The 21,338-nt window shown below is 40.9% G+C and overlaps 1 protein-coding gene across 1 annotated transcript in view; it reads right to left on the bottom strand.

Moving 5' to 3' along the window:
* The window catches only part of LOC309555844 (complement C3-like), a 362,933-nt gene that overhangs the window by 104,920 nt on the left and 236,675 nt on the right, over positions 1-21,338 (bottom strand). The window contains exons 22-26 of the mRNA XM_082258010.1: positions 20,340-20,394; positions 18,039-18,125; positions 15,585-15,788; positions 12,902-12,959; positions 6,210-6,366 (exon numbers count right to left, since the gene is read on the bottom strand). Of these exons, the coding sequence (XP_082114136.1) occupies positions 6,210-6,366; positions 12,902-12,959; positions 15,585-15,788; positions 18,039-18,125; positions 20,340-20,394 (561 nt within the window). The remainder of the gene's footprint in view (positions 1-6,209; positions 6,367-12,901; positions 12,960-15,584; positions 15,789-18,038; positions 18,126-20,339; positions 20,395-21,338) is intronic.

The raw sequence follows: 21,338 nt of genomic DNA, 5'->3' as shown, positions 1-21,338 counted from the left end.
AGAAATAAACAGGGCCATTGGGAAAGTATTTTATCACACCAATTTTGGCGTGTTCAGATGCGTTAAGGTCCGAGGAGAGATCTAGAGTATAAAAGACCCCAATTTTTTAAAAAAAGAGTACCTGTCACTACAGATTGCTATCATAGGGGATATCTAAATCCACTGTGATAACAATAAAAATGATTAAAAAAAAAAAAAATTAAAGGAAAGGTGTCAAAATAACATAAAAAAGCAAAAAAAAAAAAAAAATCGAGCCCCCCCTTTCCCCCCGTGCTTGCGCGCAATGGCACACGCAAGCGTTGGTCTAGTGTCATATGTAAACCGCAATTTCAGCATGCATGTGAGGTATCGCCGCGATCGCCAGATCGAGTGCAGTAATTCTTGCAGTAGACCTCCTCTGTAAGTCTAAAGTGGTAACCTGTAGAGACTTTTAAAGGTTTTTAAAAATGTACGTACGTTGTTGCCGCTGCTTTAAAGCATGTCATGTTAGGTGTCTATGAACTCGGCATAAGATCATCTTTTAAATTTAACCAAAAAAAATTGGAATTATATAGTGTATTTGTGCAATAAATTTAAAAAAATATATATATTTTTCGCAAAAATTGCGTTTGGAAAATCTGTGCGCAAATACCGTGTGACAAAAAAATTTGCAACATTCACCATTTTATTCTATAGGGCCTCTGCTTTAAAGAAATATATAATGTTTGGGGGTTCAAAGTAATTTTCTAGTAAAAAAAATATATTTTTTCATGTAAACAAAAAGGCACAGAAAAGGCTTGGTTTTCAAGTGGTTAGAAGAGTGGGTGATGTGTGGATAAGATTGAGCATAAAATGCCGGGACAGTTCAAACACCCCCCAAATGACCCCTTTTTGAAAAGTAGACACCCAAAGCTATTTGCTGAGAGGCATGGCGAGTCCATATTAAACCATAAGTGTAGCGCTAGAAATAAAAAATGATCACAACAAATGAAAAATAGTGTCCAAGTGAATGGAAAACTAATAATCACAATAATGTGAATTTAGAAAGAAAAAAGGGGGGGAGGGTAGTGTCCAAATGAATGAGTCCCAAAGGAAAATGATATGAAATCAAATCCTAAATCCACATGCGTAATGATCCAAAGGGGAGGGTTTCTTCCCGTGACACTAAGGGTATGTGAAGGAAGGGGAACACCTCTGTGATGGGGTAAGTACAGCAGCTTACCAGATTTCCATGGCTGATCAACTTAATGAATCAGCCTCTCCCAGCTATTTAATCAAGACCACTGAAGATCTGATGTTACGTGGATGCTTATTCAGAAATGGACCACTTCTCAGGATACGTGGAGGGATCAGTGCAGGAAAAACACTCCTCAATATTTCTCATCGATCATAAATGAATATGTAAGGAAAAAGAAAGCGAGGCCCATAGCGTGATCCCGTTTAAAAATTACAATCTTATTTATTAAAAAAGGTACTCACAATGTAACATAAGTATTCAGGCTTGTCAAATGGTTGTACAAGGGATGGAAAGCTAAAGGATGAATTCCCCTTGGGGTGGGACTTTATAGGCACGTATAATAATAACTTGAAAAAAACTTTATTCAAAATATTAAATTTATTGGAATTACATATACAAAAAAGGATAAAAATATATGGCAAGCTGATAACAGATCATATGGTTATGTGGCAAAGAAATACCGCTGTATTTGAAGAAGAGTGCCCGACGCGTTTCAGAGTTCCTTCTTCAGGGTCAAACTTTTAAATAGCGGTCTGTAAGTGATTAAACACAAAGTAATCAATCGTTCAGTGTGTATCAAACAAAAGATACAATTTTAACAAAATATATAGACAGTGAATGAAATACACAGCATCAAAAATCACTAGAAACATTCATGTTATGTATTTGAACAAAAAATTGAAATGATATAACACTTACAGGGTCTGCCGTATAACACTTTGAAGTGTATGCCTGCCAAGGTAAAAACAAGTAGCTGGATTGCTCTCAGTGCTGTCTAGAATGTCTTAGTAAAGGAGACGATTGATATGAAGGCGGAGTCATATCATGTAAGCACGTTCCAAAAATGTATGCCCGTCAGCAAAAAGCTGAATGGGGACAGCTGGAACCCAGAAGAATGGGAGATCTGCCAGGTGGGGAGAAAGGAATGATTACCACATCAATTGTGACAATGATTGCTTTAGTGGTAAAAATAAGCTGATTGTGCTGTATTGGTGTGTGACTGCTCAGAAAATGCTGCATACGCTCACCAAAGTTACCATAGACAAAATCTCTTTATAATTAAGTTGCTGATCATAGCAATAATGAATTGATAAATAGGTTAAACACTAGATTAAATCGCCTAGGCGGATGTGAAAGCAAAAGATTTTCCATATAAAGTGGTATTAGAGTAGAACTTATGAGCAATACAGATAGATAAGGACTGGTTGGCATTAATTGAGCAGATGCAGCATTGGTGGCAGGTTGGACAACACCATAAGCAGGACCAGTATAAAATTAGAGGGAAAATAGATTACCTTAATAGTTGTCTGGGCTGATTTGAAAGTAGTGCTTCAACCATCAGTCTTCCGGCAAGTGAGCAATGCTGATCACTGCCCGAAGGGAGGGTGTTTATATATGATAGTTTCATTGGAATTAGCTGTGTGTGATTACTCACCTTACACCTGAACGGCAGTCTCCTGGTGGGTTCCCTGGTGCGCAGCCGCCGGACAGACTCCCCACCACGCATGCGTACGCATAGAGCGGCGGAAGTCCGTGCGGCCGATGCGCTCCACCGGCACGATCACTTCCGCCGACGTGGTACGCAAGCGGAGGTGAAATGGACGAAACCAAAGAGACTCAAGAGCCAATGGTAATCGTTCAGAAGGCGGACATCACATAGGGTGCCCGCCTACCGTGCCGGGCATGTCACCGAGGCATACTGAATGATTGGAAAGAAAAGTAAACAATTCTGGGTAGGTTTAAAAAGGTGAATGGTAGAGAATAAATGAGAATGGGATATATTGGCTATGTGGATGACTAATATTGCATTATTCAAAGAAATTATATATATAAGGTAAAAGGAAGCCACAATAAGGCTATCATTCTAAACTGCAGTTAGAGAGCAGAGCAGCTAAATGCTAAGTGGACCAAACAAAGTCATTTCCTACATTACTAAATGGAATAAATAGTGACCTGAAGGGAAGGACATAAGAAACACATCTGATATAACACAATGATATGAAGATTCAATATAACAGAATGACATAAATGCCCAATAATCAAGAAATAAGGGATAACATTTTTTTTATCCCTTATTTCTTGATTATTGGGCATTTATGTCATTCTGTTATATTGAATCTTCATATCATTGTGTTATATCAGATGTGTTTCTTATGTCCTTCCCTTCAGGTCACTATTTATTCCATTTAGTAATGTAGGAAATGACTTTGTTTGGTCCACTTAGCATTTAGCTGCTCTGCTCTCTAACTGCAGTTTAGAATGATAGCCTTATTGTGGCTTCCTTTTACCTTATATATATAATTTCTTTGAATAATGCAATATTAGTCATCCACATAGCCAATATATCCCATTCTCATTTATTCTCTACCATTCACCTTTTTAAACCTACCCAGAATTGTTTACTTTTCTTTCCAATCATTCAGTATGCCTCGGTGACATGCCCGGCACGGTAGGCGGGCACCCTATGTGATGTCCGCCTTCTGAACGATTACCATTGGCTCTTGAGTCTCTTTGGTTTCGTCCATTTCACCTCCGCTTGCGTACCACGTCGGCGGAAGTGATCGTGCCGGTGGAGCGCATCGGCCGCACGGACTTCCGCCGCTCTATGCGTACGCATGCGTGGTGGGGAGTCTGTCCGGCGGCTGCGCACCAGGGAACCCACCAGGAGACTGCCGTTCAGGTGTAAGGTGAGTAATCACACACAGCTAATTCCAATGAAACTATCATATATAAACACCCTCCCTTCGGGCAGTGATCAGCATTGCTCACTTGCCGGAAGACTGATGGTTGAAGCACTACTTTCAAATCAGCCCAGACAACTATTAAGGTAATCTATTTTCCCTCTAATTTTATACTGGTCCTGCTTATGGTGTTGTCCTACCTGCCACCAATGCTGCATCTGCTCAATTAATGCCAACCAGTCCTTATCTATCTGTATTGCTCATAAGTTCTACTCTAATACCACTTTATATGGAAAATCTTTTGCTTTCACATCCGCCTAGGCGATTTAATCTAGTGTTTAACCTATTTATCAATTCATTATTGCTATGATCAGCAACTTAATTATAAAGAGATTTTGTCTATGGTAACTTTGGTGAGCGTATGCAGCATTTTCTGAGCAGTCACACACCAATACAGCACAATCAGCTTATTTTTACCACTAAAGCAATCATTGTCACAATTGATGTGGTAATCATTCCTTTCTCCCCACCTGGCAGATCTCCCATTCTTCTGGGTTCCAGCTGTCCCCATTCAGCTTTTTGCTGACGGGCATACATTTTTGGAACGTGCTTACATGATATGACTCCGCCTTCATATCAATCGTCTCCTTTACTAAGACATTCTAGACAGCACTGAGAGCAATCCAGCTACTTGTTTTTACCTTGGCAGGCATACACTTCAAAGTGTTATACGGCAGATCCTGTAAGTGTTATATCATTTCAATTTTTTGTTCAAATACATAACATGAAAGTTTCTAGTGATTTTTGATGCTGTGTATTTCATTCACTGTCTATATATTTTGTTAAAATTGTATCTTTTGTTTGATACACACTGAACGATTGATTACTTTGTGATTAATCACTTACAGACCGCTATTTAAAAGTTTGCCCCTGAAGAAGGAACTCTGAAACGCGTCGGGCACTATTCTTCAAATACAGCGGTATTTCTTTGCCACATAACCATATGATCTGTTATCAGCTTGCCATATGTTTTTATCCTTTTTTGTATATGTAATTCCAATAAATTTAATATTTTGAATAAAGTTTTTTTCAAGTTATTATTATACGTGCCTATAAAGTCCCACCCCAAGGGGAATTCATCCTTTAGCTTTCCATTACGGGATGTGGCACACTTGGGATTGATCTCACATGAGCACACTATACGTACAAGGGATGGAAGTGCGGCGTCCCGCAGACTGTCCCAGGCAACAAGATAGTAGAGGCCGGCGAAAGATTCAAGGGGCGTGTGGACGTTGCGTCTGGAGTCGCCAACGTTTCGTCTCAATAGACTTCGTCTGGGCGTGACCCCAGACGCAACTCACACGCCTAAGTACCCCCATGTCTCAGCTCACTGGCCGTGAGGTCCGCCGCAGCACGTCTGCCATTGGTTATGGCGACGAGCGTCTCCCAATCCTCAGTAGGTGGAAGCGACGCTCGCCAGCCAATCCGGTATCGGCATATCCCCCATTGGTTGTGGTGAGTCCATGGAATATTTTATATTTTGCTACAAGTGTCGGGAAAATTATTATTTCATTTTTTTTTGTTGTTTTTTTACAGAAAGTTGTCACTAAATGATATATTGCTCACACATGCCATGTGTATATGTGAAATGACACCCCAAAATACATTCTGCTGCTTCTCCTGAGTACAGGGATACCCCATGTGTGAGACTTTTTGGCAGCCTAGCTGTGTACGTGCCCCCGAAAACCAATCCACATCTTCAGGTTTTCTAATGGCGTAAATTGCTGATTTTACCCCTGACTACCCGTCTCAGTTTCAGAGGCCCTGAAATTTCAAGATAGCACAAAACCCCCCCAAATGACCCCATTTTGCAAAGTAGACACTCCAAGCTATTGGCTGAGAAGCATAGTGAGTCCATGGAATAGTTTATATTTTGCCACAAGTTGAGTATATTGGATATTTTTTAAAAGACAAAGTTGAAAATGTCATTTTTTTTGCAAAATTTTCTTTTTTTTATTAATATCGCAAAAAAATAAAAAGCGCAAAGGTGATCAAATACCACCAAAAGAAAGCTCTGTTTGTGGGAAAAAAAGGACGTAAATTTTGTTTAGGTACAGCATTGCATGATCGCGCAATTATCAGTTAAAGTCACGAAGTGCCAAGTTGAAAAAAGGGGTCTGGTCTTTTAGCAGCCAAATCCTCCGGGGCTTAAGTGGTTATACAAGGAATCTCAATTAACTTGTCACATATGAATATACATATACATTAGAAAATGAAAAGAAAAAGAGTAGAATAGTATAATAATATGCTACCTGCATTGACTTTGCATAAACTTCCCCATACTCTATGAATTCCCCACTGGGATTTTGTTTGCTGGCCAGCCACTTCAAACTGTTGCAGAGCATGTCTTTGTCGATTCCCACTAAACTGTACGCCATAGCAAATATTTTCACCACATATGCAGTTAGCCTGAAAGATTCAATGCAAGTACAAACCTTAAAATACAGAATACATTGTTCAAAAGATTAAAAAAGATAAGAACGGGTCAATCAACTGCCAGCATAGAGTAGTAGTATAGAAAATTGAGTTAGGTTTCACACTAATAGGTACATGGGCTTTCAACCACTTACAGTATTATAGCTTGCAATCACTAATGTAGATTTTAATTTACAGTTGATTTAAAACATATTATTAAAGAGGACAAAAAACTGCTGCCTTTATTTTTTTTGACCTGCAAAGTAAAGGCATAATGTGCTAGTATGCATCGTATACTAGCACATTTTGTGAAACTTACCTTCAAACTAAGCCCTCCACCGATGCGGTGTTACCGCTGGAGGCCGCATCCATCTTCACCCATCTTCCTTCTGGGTCCGTGGACTCCGATTGTGTTACTGGACAGAGTCGCGTGACGTCAATCCCGCACATGCGCACGGGAGCCTCTGGTCACGGCACCGGGCTCTGAAGAAACAGCACGGGTGGCCATTCCTTCAGGGTGCATGCGCCGTTGATGTCATCGGCTGCATGTACACTAAATATCTCCTGAAAGGTGCATGTTTAGAAGATATTTACAGTATTATTATTATTTTATTATTATACAGGATTTATATAGCGCCAACAGTTTGCACAGTGCTTTACAATGTGAGGGAAGACAATACAATTACAATACAATTCAAAACAGGAGGAACTAGAGGGCCCTGCTCGTTAGAGCTTAAAATCTAGAAGGGAGGGTCAAGTGAAACAAAAGGCAATAACCGTGGGGAAGGGGCTGATGGAGAAAATGGAGGTATATTTATTTGTTAGGTGTGGGTAGGATAGGCTTCTCTGAAAAGGAGGGTTTTCAGAGATTGCCTAAACGCTAATACCTATACCAGTAGCTATAGGTAAGTCGTATAAGCCTACAAATAATCAATGGAAGTTTACAACCACTTTAAATAATACTTTCTAATGTAGATGCCTAAAAACCCAAAGAACAAGCGAATAGACTTGATAAAGTTATTTTTTTTAACACAGATAAAAAAGGATAATATTATAATATGTTAAATAAAATCCTCACTAAGCTTAATTTGAATATGCCAAGCATGTGATACTGCTAGGCTGTAACCAGCCTGAGCTAATGTTTACCTTTTCTGGGTTCTGCAGGTTTTTCTAAGCCAGGTGTTGCCTGCTTGCTTCAGTCTGGTTCTGAAGGAGGTTCAGCAATCAGTTATGAGAAGGGCAATCAATCCCTAGGTCATGAAACTATCTGACTCACTTAATCCACAATCAGCCATATTCATGGTCTGGGGAGATAGTAAATGTTTGCAAGAAAATTTTGGCTTCACCGGGGAGGAGGCCTGTGTAAAAAAAAAACCCTGTCAGAGCTTTGGCCCCAGCATGTGCTAAGTGCCAAAGGCCCTGAAAACCAAGTAAGGGCTTGAGCAGATGCCTGAAAGAAGCTAGGCCGAACAGAGATACTCTTGCTTGAAGAGGGTCACACAGGAGTGGGGAGTGAGGAGTCAAGCTGCCCTCTGGACTTAAGAAGAGTGATCTTTGACCAGAGACTCAGGTATTTTTGTTTGCTTACAGAGAGACAGAAGTCAGATTTTGGTTTGAGGAACAATGTCATTTGCTCTTTTAGGAATAGAGATTTATCTGGCTTTTCTCTGTCCATCAGAATTTATTTGTAGAGGTCACCCTCATAGGATCTATGGCTGATTCAGTTATCTGTCCCCTTATTTTGTGCTTTTGGGTATCCTGCAACCTTAAACTCTCTCCTGTATTAGAGTGCTGCAATAAAATATTAAGAAGACCCTAGAGACTGAAGCCTTTTTTTGCCGGAGGAATGGTCGGTGAGCTGTTGGGTCCAGATACAAGGCAGGAAGCCACTGAACAGGTAGGCGGGCCCAATTATTTCCAGCCTCCCTCTCGGGGGTCATTGCTACATATAGCATAGTAGGGATACCCAATGCAGGTAACCAGTGGTAGCAGGGATGACCAGATCAGTGAGCTACACTAAAGGAAGCAGGAATCAGACCAAGTATGATTTAAGTGAGATTTATTAATAGTGAAACAAAACCCTATCTAACAACAGGAAACGGTATACAAGGCAATTGTGAAAATGTGAAAACATGTGAAAATATAAGTAAACAGTAACCAAGGGACAGAAAATCTAACTAGCAAACCTAATTATTATACAATATATACAAATGAAAGGGAAGTACAGAATAACAGAGTAAAACCAGAGGTGCAAGGAACAGTCAGGAAGGAGGAAACACTGAAGCAAAGATGCAAATCAAGAAAGGGGTTATATACCTTTTAAGCAGCCAGCATCAGGTGGAGCCTAATTACTGGGGAGAGACACTCACTGGTGGTCACAAGAACTGCACCTGCAGCATTGTGAACTACAATGCCACCAGCAGGTGATCCAGGTCCTGACATAAGTATACCTTGTATACTATACACTTTTTACAACACTTTTTCCATGGTTCACATACGTGCATGAGTATTGCAATAAAAAGAGGAATTATGTGAATTCCATATTTTTGAGTACAGTACAGTATACAGGTAACTTATGCATACACCATGGGATTATAGGCTTGTACCTTCAAGTGATTGGACACTGGCAACCTTTTGAACATTCATCCCCCCCCCCCCCCCAGGGGCACCTCCCCTATAAACCTCCTCTTCATTCTCAGATTTGTAGCAAGCAATGTAAAGTAACAAGGAGAGTGTAGGGAGGGTGTCCTGTACTGGAATTTACAGGCAAGTCAAAATACCTCTTATCTTAATCGTACAGTACAGGACATAGGCAACTTATTCATACACCATGGGATGTCCCAAGCTATGAATGCAAATGTAGGCAACAATTCCTTATCCATTATTTAATGGTGGATTTTGAAGTGGGGTGACCCTTGCAAGGACCCAAGGAAAGGACAAACAGGGAATATGTTTGTCTAATGGAAGCAGCAGCTTTTGGGTATACTGTAATGGTTCTGACTATGTCAAGGCAATGCATAGAGGCTTCCTTTTAGTGCTTAGGAGCAAGGCACAAGCATGGCAGAACAATACCCTTCATTGAGATGTAACACTGATACCACCTTTGGAAAGATTGTCTAGGGCATAATACAACCTTGATATTATGCTTTATCAGGAAGGGCTTTTTAAAGGAAAGACCCGTGAGTTCAGAGGCACATGTCACAGATGTGTTGGCTACCAGAAAGCTACTTTACTGGCAATAACCTCCAAGGGATTATCCAAGATGGGTTCAAATGTTGGTTTCTGCAAGGCAGAAAGCACCAAGTTAAGGTCCCAGGGAAGCTTGGGTTAGGGGAATGTGAAGCTAAAGCCTAAGGATAATAGTGAAACATGCCCTTTCAGGGTGCTAAGGGCTAGATTTTGGTCAGGACCTGTTTTGTAGAAGGGTCAGAATGTGGGGCACAGAGTAATCTTTGGTCAGGACCTTTTTGTAGAAGGGTCAGAATGTGGGGCACAGAGTAATCTCTGCAGCTGAATTAAATGAGCTAGAACCAGGTGAAGTAAGATTTCCAGGTACGATAAATCTTCCTGGATGTAACTTTTGTTGTTTTCAGCAGGAAAGGAATCACAGAAACTCCTCTATGTTTTAGGACCCAGTGTCACGATCAGAGGTCAGGCTCGAAGACCAGTTGCTATAGCAGTAGCAAGACTACCACCGACCAGCAGGATAGGTACACAGGCAGTCACCCTGGCAGATGACACAGGCTTTAGGTACTAACTTGTGTTCACCAGAGCTCCCGATGGATAAAAAGACAGAAAAGCGCCCTCTAAGTGTAATATTTATTTTGCAAGGGATAACAATAAAGACAATTGGGAACTCACAGGAAGGAGATAAAAATAAGGCTCATCTGTAGAAGTTGATGTCCCGGTGGAATCGAGGTGAGTCACGCTAATCCTAATCTGCAACAACCACGGTATGACAGGAGGAAGTAGCCGGCATGTACCACATCATTCCAGTTGAAGAGGATGGAGAGCAGAGTGGAACGTAGTGTCTAGGATAGCATGGGATGTCACTGGGACACTGGAAACACAGCGCGTTTCAGAGCATGCGTAAGGCTCATCCTGGGCATGCGTGCTCCTTTTTCAAGAAACTTTTCTGTCTTTTCATCCTTCAGATTTACAGAGTCGGCTTCCACTCCTGAGAAGAGCTCTTGCATTAGGTGTTCAGTACGTTAGCCCCTATTTTTTCCCCCTTTCCCTCCATGACAGTTCTTATTTGAATACTTGTCACTTTTTTGAAAGAACTTTATGGACTGGTTCTCAAAAAATACAAAAAAAACAAGTGTTAATCCTGAGCACATGCAGTATACAGTCACCAGAGCTCCTAATGGTGGAGATGGATTTTGCTGCATGTTAGTACCAGGTCACAGTCCTCAGGATCACCCCACCAGGAGGTGAGCAAACCGGAATCCAGTAGCAGATAGGCAGATAAGGATCAAGCAGAAGGGTAGTCAAAGACCAAGCCAAGGGTTGATAACGAGTTGCAGCAAAATATGGACGACAGCAGGGAAGACAAGAGCAAGATACTAGCTGAAAAAAGCACAATAATTGGGCAAACAGGAAGTGAAAAGACATGGCTTAAATCAGGAAGTTCATGGGAGGAGCAAAAAGTTCAAGGTTCAGCAGAAGTCAAGGAACAATACAGGGTTGTCTAATGGATTAGACAGGGTACTGTACAGCATCTCAAGTAGCTCAGCAAAAAAAATCATTGCCAGACACAGCAGACGTCCTAGGTTCAAGTCCAGGCTTTGACACTGGGGATTACACAGTCATGCCATTAAAGTCAGAGACTGAGAAGCAGGGTGTAAAAGGGGGCCCTGAAGCAGCAGGTCTGGCCTGTTGTGAAGAGGCCAGTGTCTTCTGCAAGAAATCTTATAATGTCTATGTACCAGGGTTCAACTGGCACTGGTCTGGGAAAGTTAAGTGCCAGAAAAATCACCATCTCGCATTCTTTGTGGAGCAGGCGAAGCAGAAGGAAGGACTGAACTTAGGTTTTGAAGTTGAAGCCTGGGTACAGCATGGAAGTGCTCTGTGTTTGAAGGAGCTAGGAGCTCCTGAGGAGGGGGGTTTGTAATTTTTCTCTGAGAAAGCAAAACTTTCCACCTATGACCTGTTATGAATTGTGCAAGTGCCTCACCAAATTAACATCTTCCTTGGAAAGGCATACATGTGGAGTGCGTCTAACAGCAATATGAGAACACACAAAGAGCCGCACTGCTGGTTAAGGATGTGCAATTGTAAAATCCAGATTTATTGAAGTCCAAAAGATAAAAACATCCAAATTACAACCACAACAGTCAGAGACATGGGGAAAAAAGCACGGCGGTTGACGTGTTTCACGGAGTCTTCTGCTTAGTCGTAACCATGCATAAACATTACAAAACACTGCTTTAAATAGAAAAAAGAAGAAAGAAACATTTCATGTGCTCCTCCTAGATCGTAATTGATTGAGCACACAGCTGCATGTAGTATTCCTCAATTAGAGACACACAGAGGGCCCAGCAGGATTTGTCTGTATGTTATAGCTTCACCCCAAACCAAATACACCAAAAATACATCGATAAAAATATGATAATAAATGTAATAGATGTAAGACACCTGGTACATAAGTGAAGCCCAAAACCAGAAAAAGAAAGAAAGAAAAAAGAAAAAAGAAAAGAGAAAAAAGAAGAAGAAAAAGAAAGAAAAAAGGAAGGATAAAGCTTGAGAACGAGGGGATACATGGATGAGATACAGTGGGTACGGAAAGTATTCAGACCCTCTTAAATTTTTCACTCTTTGTTATATTGCAGCCATTTGCTATAATCATTTAGGTTCATTCTTCTTCCTCATGAATGTACACATAGCACCCCATACTGACAGAAAAACACAGAATTGTTGACATTGTTGCAGATTTATTAAAAAAGAAAAACTGAAATATCACATGGTCCTAAGTATTCAGACCCTTTGCTCAGTATTTAGTAGAAGCCCCCTTTTGATCTAATACAGCCAGGAGTCTTTTTGGGAAAGATGCAACAAGTCTTTCACACCTGGATTTGGGGATCCTCTGCCATTCCTCCTTGCAGATCCTCTCCAGTTCTGTCAGGTTGGTTGGTAAATGTTGGTGGACAGCCATTTTTAGGTCTCTCCAGAGATGCTCAATTGGGTTTAAGTCAGTGCTCTGGCTGGGCCATTCAAGAACAGTCACGGAGTTGTTGTGAAGCCACTCCTTCGTTAATAATGTAAATTATCTCATTGTTCTCCCTTCACTCATCCCAACATGATGCATCCTTCTCAGGCCAATCAACTTGTTGTACTGCCCCCTACTTTCCAGTAAAGCATAGCACAAAGAGGTGCATAACTAACATAGGGTAGAACTAGAAATGTCAAATAAACGTTCCAAAACACCTAGCTTTTATTCACTCACATTGGCTAAAACCATATCGCAAGGCAGGCTAGAAGGCAAGGATAGAATGCAACATAGTGATACAGGCGAAAAACTGGATCTTACCAAGTGCTTTTTTGAAAAGAATGATCAGGCAAATGATGAGCAAGCTGTTGTATATAACCTGTTCCAGGATTAAAAAAACATAAAATATTTACTGTTTGATCTACCTGTTTCATGTTTGTTAAGTACTAGTAGAGAGGTACAAATGTATAGGTTAAAATGCTGACTTATACTATTATACTTGTGCAATGGGCTAATTAAAATCTATGTTGCACAACATTTTGATTTTAACTAAGATAACTTTTGCATTAGGACACTACAGCAGGCCTTTGAAAATGGATGATGGAGTGATGTGTAATAGAAAGTAAGATTTCTACAACAGCGGTTGTGATAAACAATAAATATACTTTATCATTTACTTTCCTCCAGTCTGTGTAAATATGGGACATTATATAGCACTAGACAGAAAATAAATGGTAACCCTTAAAAAAAAAAAAAAAAAAAAAGAGATCATGTTCCCTTATAGCAGATTAAACAGCACAGCGCTTGTGCTGTCTAATTTGCCCCTCTCTAAACTGTAAAAAACCAGGCTGATCCTGCCTGGCACTTCCTGTGTCCCACTCCATGTGCTGATCACGATAATCATGGCTGCTGAACCCTGATCACCGTGGTCAGCCTGCGTGCCACCGTCATCCGCAGCTCTCCTCTGTCCCCCTCACCCCTCCCTCCCTGCCTGTCAGCTCCGTGTGTGTCTGTCTCTCCCCCCCCTTCTCCGCCCCCCCCTCCTGCTGCTATCATTAGAAATAAAAGATTAGCAATTGTCACTGCCAGCCCCTCTATTATAATGAGGCATAACACACAGAGTAAATGTTTTTCTAAAACGAAGCTTGTAAATACCGTTTTATAGTGATCTTCAGGGCGGTCACGTGACTCCCGGGCGGTCTTTTGTTCCGATCCCCGGGCTACAGCAGGAGAGGCCACGATGATGTCAGAGGGAGATCTTGGCTCCTCCCGCAGTAGCCCTGGATCGTAGTAGGAGACTGGCTAAAGGTCACGTGACCGGCCTGAAGATCACTGGAAAACTGTATTTACAAGCTTTATTTTAGAAAAACATTTACCCTGTGTGTAATGCCTCATTATAATAGAGGGGCTGGCAGTGAATATAATTTCTGTGGTAACAACCCCTTTAACAAGTAATGTGATTTATAAAGAGTAGAGATGAAAAGTCTCCCTGGTTGCAGTGAGCAACATGGACAGTTTTCTTTAAGGGAATTTAACAGAATCTGCCAATAGCATTTAGTTAGATTTTAGGGTGGTAATTTACCTGATGGGACCTAACCTTGCTATCAACTCATCCAACTGGAGTATAGGATAAATGTTGAATTAGAATATTTCATTTAGTTTCCTGAAGTCATTGCAGAACCTAAGATTGCCATCTGGCTTAAGAATAAGCATGTCCTGTCACTATTGGATTTTCTAAAACCTCAAGGGCTAACATTACTGCTTCTCTCTGGAAATGGCTTTTCTCTGACCTTTAGGTACCAGATAAGGTAAAGCTAAGTAACAATGTCATGGCAAATTATGTTCGTTTGGCCAGGTAATTCTGAAAACACCTCTCGATTTTTCTAAAAGGACTCTCTCTAGCAGACAGGGTTTCTGACATCCTTTCTTCTATTACACCCATGACTAAGAGCACTGCATTAGGATTATCAAGCTTAGCAGAGTCCCCCATACTGGCCTGTACCAATGTCATAAATCTTCTGGAATCTAATAATGCTTCCACTGGATAGCCTTCTATTGTAATAGGACATGTTTGCCTTCCAGTCTCAGTTCCTATAGTAACAAACACATCTCCAGGTCACATTTCATAGGCTCATGTAATATCGCCACATATCCCAAACCTTAACATCACCAGCACCTAATGTGCTGTGTGTCTCTCCCAAGGAAAATACTCCATTTGGGCTAGGAGGCCAACATATCTGGCACCCATGGCACACCCTCCTTAAGAGATAGTTCTTGGTATAAGTATGTTGCTTTAATAGGGAAACCAGCTCAACTACACTCTTGATCTACAAGCCTAATGCACTGCTGTATCTTAACAGGCAAGGCCATGATGTAACATCTGCAGACCACCCAATCCACAAACAGCACATCCAGTTGCAACCAATTCTTTGTAGGATGGAACAAATCATACATATGGGACCTCTTGAGCCTCCCAAGACCCTATTCCCTTTTTTAATACAAGCTGAGATTGCACAGCCATTATAACCCTGTGCCTGGCTAGGATTTCTCCTTTAAGTTAAAGATACTCCTTGGCATCCTAAGCTTGTAAAAAAGGCTTTTTAGGGCTCCCCCAATCAAACGAATATTAGCATCTCAGCCCATTGCTCCTCACTCTCAGTGACTCTCTTATGGATGCCAAAGTAGATTTTCAACATCATCCTCCAGGGATGTGACTAGGGCTGTTAGCAAACTCCATGTTCCTTGCATTGTGACCATGATATCATACTTGGATCGTGTGACATTTTTTTTGCAAATATAGCCTACATTTCCATGTGCTTTGTGCTCAGGCAATTAGGTCTCAATCTGTTGTGATCATATTTTTATTGAGTGGAAGGTTAACATAAAGAATAAATGAGACAGCATGGAGACAAGTAAACACTGCCTAAATAATGGATTGCATGTTAATGACGCAAGCATAATAAATGGACAGAAAAAAAATAGCAATGTATTTGGATAACTGTACCTTGCCCAATATTTTCAATGGCTTTCAGCCTTTTTTCAGCTCCAACATTGCCCCACTTCTTGTTGGCATCTAAATAGCGAGTAACAATTACATTTGTAGATGTTTTGAACATATTTTGTTCCGGGCAACCACTGGGGATATAGAGGAGGCGACCAAGATAAGACTCATCTAAAATGCCCAGCAAACTTTCTCCCATTATATCTCCTGGAAAAAAAAACAATTTATTCCATAATAGACTAACTTGCTATAGATAACAAAGACATAAAAAACTTAGAGAAGGAAAAGAGAGATTGTTGTGATGATGTGCATTACTTTCAAATAAATTGTGATTTACTTTCATGCTACACTCAGATCGGCACTGCGGCTTTCTCTGTTTTATAATGAGAACTCCACTAACAGACACGTTTGTAAAAACCAAACAAAGACAGGCACATTCACCTTGCTGGATTCACCAGACATCCACAGCAACATTCTCTGCATTGTTAAATTAGTAAAGTACAGTGGGGACATTTTTGAAAATAATGTGCCCATTAATGTGTTTGGGGCACTTTTCACAGTGCTAAATCATGTAAAATTTATAGAAAAAAAGGATATCCCTAGCATCCACATCACTTATTCCCCACATACAGACTGTGCTGTGCATCTCCTGGGACATGTCACAGGGCTCAGGAGATTGCAGGACCATTCACAAAGTGCATGTGTGTTGCGCATACGCAGTGGGGAGCCAGCTGTGAGCCAGCAGGAAGTCATAGTCAGCTTCCCACACTCAAGATGGTGGTGTGATCTGAAGACTGGCAAAGAACTGCCCCAGGTATTGATAGCGCTGGACCCCTAAGGCTGGGGAATACCTGTTTTACTTTTACAAGTCAGCAGCTGCAGTATTTGTAGCTGCTGACTTATTTTTTCTACAGACAACTGGAGATTCACTTTAATGGGAACATGTAACAGATATAAACTAGGTGTTATCCCAGTTTGGCTGCAAAAGTGGAAAAACATTTTAGGACTAGTTATGACACATCATAATAGGTTTTATTACCCAGGCCTGGATAAACAGGTTGTAATGGGGTATACAACAGACCCCATTAGCAGAGGAGTGTCACTGCTTGCTTGCAAAAGTTTAAAACAACAATGCTGCCCTGTGATTGCTTACACAGTTTTGGGATGATCAGTCCTCATTATCATCATAGAATGGGTGCTGGGCGCTAGAGTTTAGGTATCACTGGGGGTGAGAAAAGTGTGCACTGGTGACCTAATACTGGAAAAAGACCAATGTGTGTGTGGTATGTGATCTATAAAAGGGTAGAAATATTTTAACCACTTGGCGACCAGCGTTGCACCAGTACTGGTACTGACACGCACTTCAAGTGGTCAAATTCAAGTTGTTTATTGTTTTTTTAGAGCCAACAGTCAGCTCTCTTGTAAAAGCAATCCTAGCGGCTAACTAGCTGCTGGATTGCTTTTACATGCAGGAGGAGACGACGTTTCCCTCCCCTCTGCCTGCCTTCCACGGCTTTTTCGGGCTGTCCCTTCCCACTGGGACACCCAATCGCCCGCCGGTGCTTCTGCCAGCTGATAATAGAGACAAACAGAGACTGAAATGACTCTGTTCACCTCTATGAAGCAAAAGGGATACATACACATCCAGTTTCCTCGGATGTAAACAGCACCATTATTGAAAATGAAAAGCATTTGATCATACCGATCTTGGTGTGATCAAATGCTTTTAAGGGCAGAGGAGGGATATTGGGTCTAATAGACCCTGATCTCTCCATAGCAAGTACTTGTCACTGTTTTATTTTAAAAATAAAACAATTTAAGTGCCCCTGTTCTCGTGCACAAAGGTTAACATGCGTCCGGCATGCACGCAAACAGCAATCGTCACACACATGTGAGTTATCACTGCGAACATCAGATCATGGGCAGAAATTCTAGCACCAAACCTTTTGTGTAAATCTAAAGTGGTTACCTGTAAAGGCTTTTAAAGCGTTGCCTATGGATAGTAAAATTTACGTTGTTTGTCAATGTTGTGCCGACGTGCGTAATTTTAAAGTATGAGGTTTTTTATCTATTTACACAGGGTAACATCATCTTTTACATTTTACCAAACAATTACGTATTATATTGTGCTTTTGTGCATTCAAATTTAAAAAGATGTATTTTTTCCCCCCAAAAAAAGTTTGAAAACTGCTACCGTGTTACAAAAAAAAATGGCAATACACACCGATTTAAGCTTCTGCTTTTAAAAAAATATATATTGTTTAGGGGCTCTGAGTAATTTTATAGCAAAAAATGCTCATTTTAATAGTGTAAACAAAAAATGCCAGAAAAGGCCTGGGGGTCAAGTGAGCAGTGGAAGCGTTTGCTGCAGTTTTCACATGCAGTTTTTAAAGTATTATTAGGTATTTAGCTGGACTTTTATGCAAGCAAAGTGTGTTAGTCAGACAGCAGTCATACCTTGTATGCTAATAAAGTAGTTTGCAGGGCTGTTTGGAACTATGTCATCTAATTCTTCTTTTCTTACATGAACCAACTCAGATCTCCCTGAAAAACAATACAGTATCTTATGAGCAAAATAGCTGTCTTTATGTAACATGCTTCATTTTGGTGTTAAAAATTACATTTTCAGAATAAAATGAATATATATTTTTTGTCTCTGGTTAGCATATAACCTTATTAAAAGTGGGATTTATACATTGTGTTCAGTTGAATGGGTTTAACATGGAGGCTAAAGCTGGCCATTGATGGATCGAAATTCAGCAAGTTCTGCAGGCACTGGTTGAATTTTGATTCATCTATGGCTGTTTCCATTTGTGAGAAGTCAATCTAACAATTTCTTGCAAATGGGTTTGTTGAAAAATTTATGTTTGATCAGTGTATTCTGACAGAGGAGGAATCCCGCTGTCAGAATACAGTAGTGTACTGGAGACGATTCCCCTATCCACCTCGCGTGTCCGTTGGGCGTGTCCGTTCATTTGTTTCCGACCAGCCCACTGGCTGAACGAAAAACAATGATGAATGTATGACCACAGTGCTTTATCAGGATTCAGATTTTAATCCTAGCCCTATGGCACACCCTACTGGATTTCTCTCTGGTGTGGGTACTGCAACACTGATTTATTGCATCGTCAACTATAAAATCCATACAATATATAATCAATACACTACAAGCAATGCATAAAGTTTTATTTCATACATTTGATGTAATTTGAGGACAAACCGCGTAGGGAGGAGTTGGAGATGTACGACACCATTGCATGCTGGAACGCAGTGGCCATCTTGCTGGTTAGGAACACTGGTTGTTTTATACTACTATCATGTCAGTTTTATTTTTATTACTTATTTAACATGGTTGAGATCTCTATAATATGAGGAGTGTTTCCTTTGTTTCTATATGAGGTTTATCCTGAGACGATCAAATTTGTTGGAGAGGAAATCACTGATATTGGAGATTCCACTGGATGGCTGTCCACTGTGCATCTTGAACTTTGTTATGAGGGTCTGGAGTGGAGGGTAAGAGGCAGCATGATTGGGTGTGGCTTCCTTACGCATATGCTATTCAGCTGCACTTTAATATATTACTTCCTCTGGACATCTCCTATGAATTTCTGTGGATATGGACTTTTATGATTTTTAGTTTTGATTGTTTAGCGCTGCACCATCACTTTCTTTTATTTTATTGCAATGGAAAATTATGCAATTAAGTGTGCAATGTTTTGACACAATGCAGGATATCTAACATGCCAGACATTAATGAAGGAATTCTTTGTGGTTCCACACTCCTAAAATTTGAGTATGTAAAAAAAATGATGCACGTACTCATCTCTATGCTGCAGCGTCAATATGATCACTGATCATGTGATCGTTCAGTTCTCGATCTTAGAGCTCTTGATCTGGTACATTCGTAAGCGCAGATGGCTCAAGCTTTCTGGCTCCAGCTCTTTCAGCGGCGTGCTTAGAGGCGGAGCAGACAATATTGTTAGGATCTTCCCAGAGCCTGGAGTGGCTGTGCAAGTCTGCTGTGCGTGGGCAATAGCTGAATGTGGGTCACAGGAGAGCAAATGTAAGCACTACCATTGTTGCTCTTTTTATGAAAAATAACTGTGCAATTATCTATACTACACATGTAGGCAGGTGCAGTATATTTTCTCCACTGTAGGTGGCACTCGATCACAGCGGGATTGCAGTTGGAGGGGAAGTCAAGAGAAACATGGTTGCTCTATGGTTTCCTGGGTCACTGGAGAAGCTATCCAATTGGATGCTGCCACCCCATGTGACTCTGGCAGACACCTTGGGTCAGGCAGAGCCTATTTAAGGCCCTGGCTCCACGCTTGGTGCACCTTTCACCTGTGAGTATTGTAGGAACAGGTCATCCGTCTGACAGGGACAGTGATTAGCGGCAGGGAGAGGTTCCAGACAAGTAGGGAAAGAATAGAGACATGCCATCCTTCTTGAACACCTCCCCATTTGGGTACAGTCTGCCCCTTAAGACAGATGCTGTCGGCATGCCCAAGACCTGCTCTGCCACACATTTCTGTTACATTCTGTGAGTGCTCCCATTTGGGTGCCTTCCCACCGGGCTTGTTGTGAATTGCTGAACTTTTACATTAACACAAGTTCTCTTCACTGTAATTGGACTCTAAGTGTTTACTGCCGCCGCACAATGTTACACCTCCCCACACACATATTTGTAGTCCATATTTCTACACAACATACAGTTGGATAATATATTTTGTCATGTCACTGGAATGAACCAACCTTTAGGATTTACTACTTGACTGACAGTTTTCCTCCTCTCAAGTTTTCCTTCTGGCTAAACCACAAAAGAAAAACAAAAGCAGGGATTTTATCCAAAGGAATAACCATAATTGTTTAACCAATACATACATTTCATTTCTTTTGTTTTTTTTTTTTTTTGTTTTTTTACAAAACTATGCATAGATTGGGTTTTTGCCTATTTTCTGAGCCTTAAATATTTAAAGTCACACATGCCATGCATAATTACAATTCCAGCCAATCGAGAAAAGAAGGATGTAGAAAGGATGTGATGTGTAATTGTATTTGGCACTTTGTGCACACAGACATTGCAGATCAGACTTCTAAAAGTAAAATGGATATTAACAAAATGTCATATAGGTATTGCAGTGATATGAGAGAAGGAGTAATAAAGAGTTAGGCCCGGTTCACACTGGTGCGACATGCGCTCCGACTTTGAGAGCACAAGTCACATGAAAAGTCGCGCCCCCATTAAGTGCAATGAAACCGTTCTAAAATGAGTGACTTGAGTCGCTCTGACTTGGAAATAGGTTCCTGTCCTACTTTTGGTGCGACTTCAGCATGACTTGCATTGACTTCTGTTAAAAATGTGATATGCAAGTTGTGCCAAAGTCACACTTGGATGTCGGCTTCAAAGTCACTGCAGTGTGAACTGGGCCTCAGAAGTGATAGCAAGAGGAATGGCATGAGTCACTTTAAATCATGTAGAGCCAAGGGTAGACCATAATATAGTACTTTGTGCAAAAAGTCTGGTTTCCAGCTGGCCAGACTATTTACAGCTAACCAACCCTGTCCCTTGTTCCCTCTGCTTACACCCTTTGGCTCTGGGTCTTCTAACTAGAGATGACGTCTGGAGTGTAGTTCAGATATGAAAATACAGGACCTATGTTAGCCTCAAGCCCCGTACACCTGATCAGAATGTTGTACAAAAATTCAAGTTAGACTTACCGGTAACTTGTTTTCCAATAGTCTTTCAGAACA

This window comes from Pelophylax lessonae (assembly GCF_965119305.1).
Source record: "Pelophylax lessonae genome assembly, chromosome: 1".
In the NCBI taxonomy this organism is placed as follows: Eukaryota; Metazoa; Chordata; class Amphibia; order Anura; family Ranidae; genus Pelophylax; species Pelophylax lessonae.
Note: the sequence above shows the minus strand (reverse complement) of the source record. Positions and strands in the feature narration are given on the sequence as shown.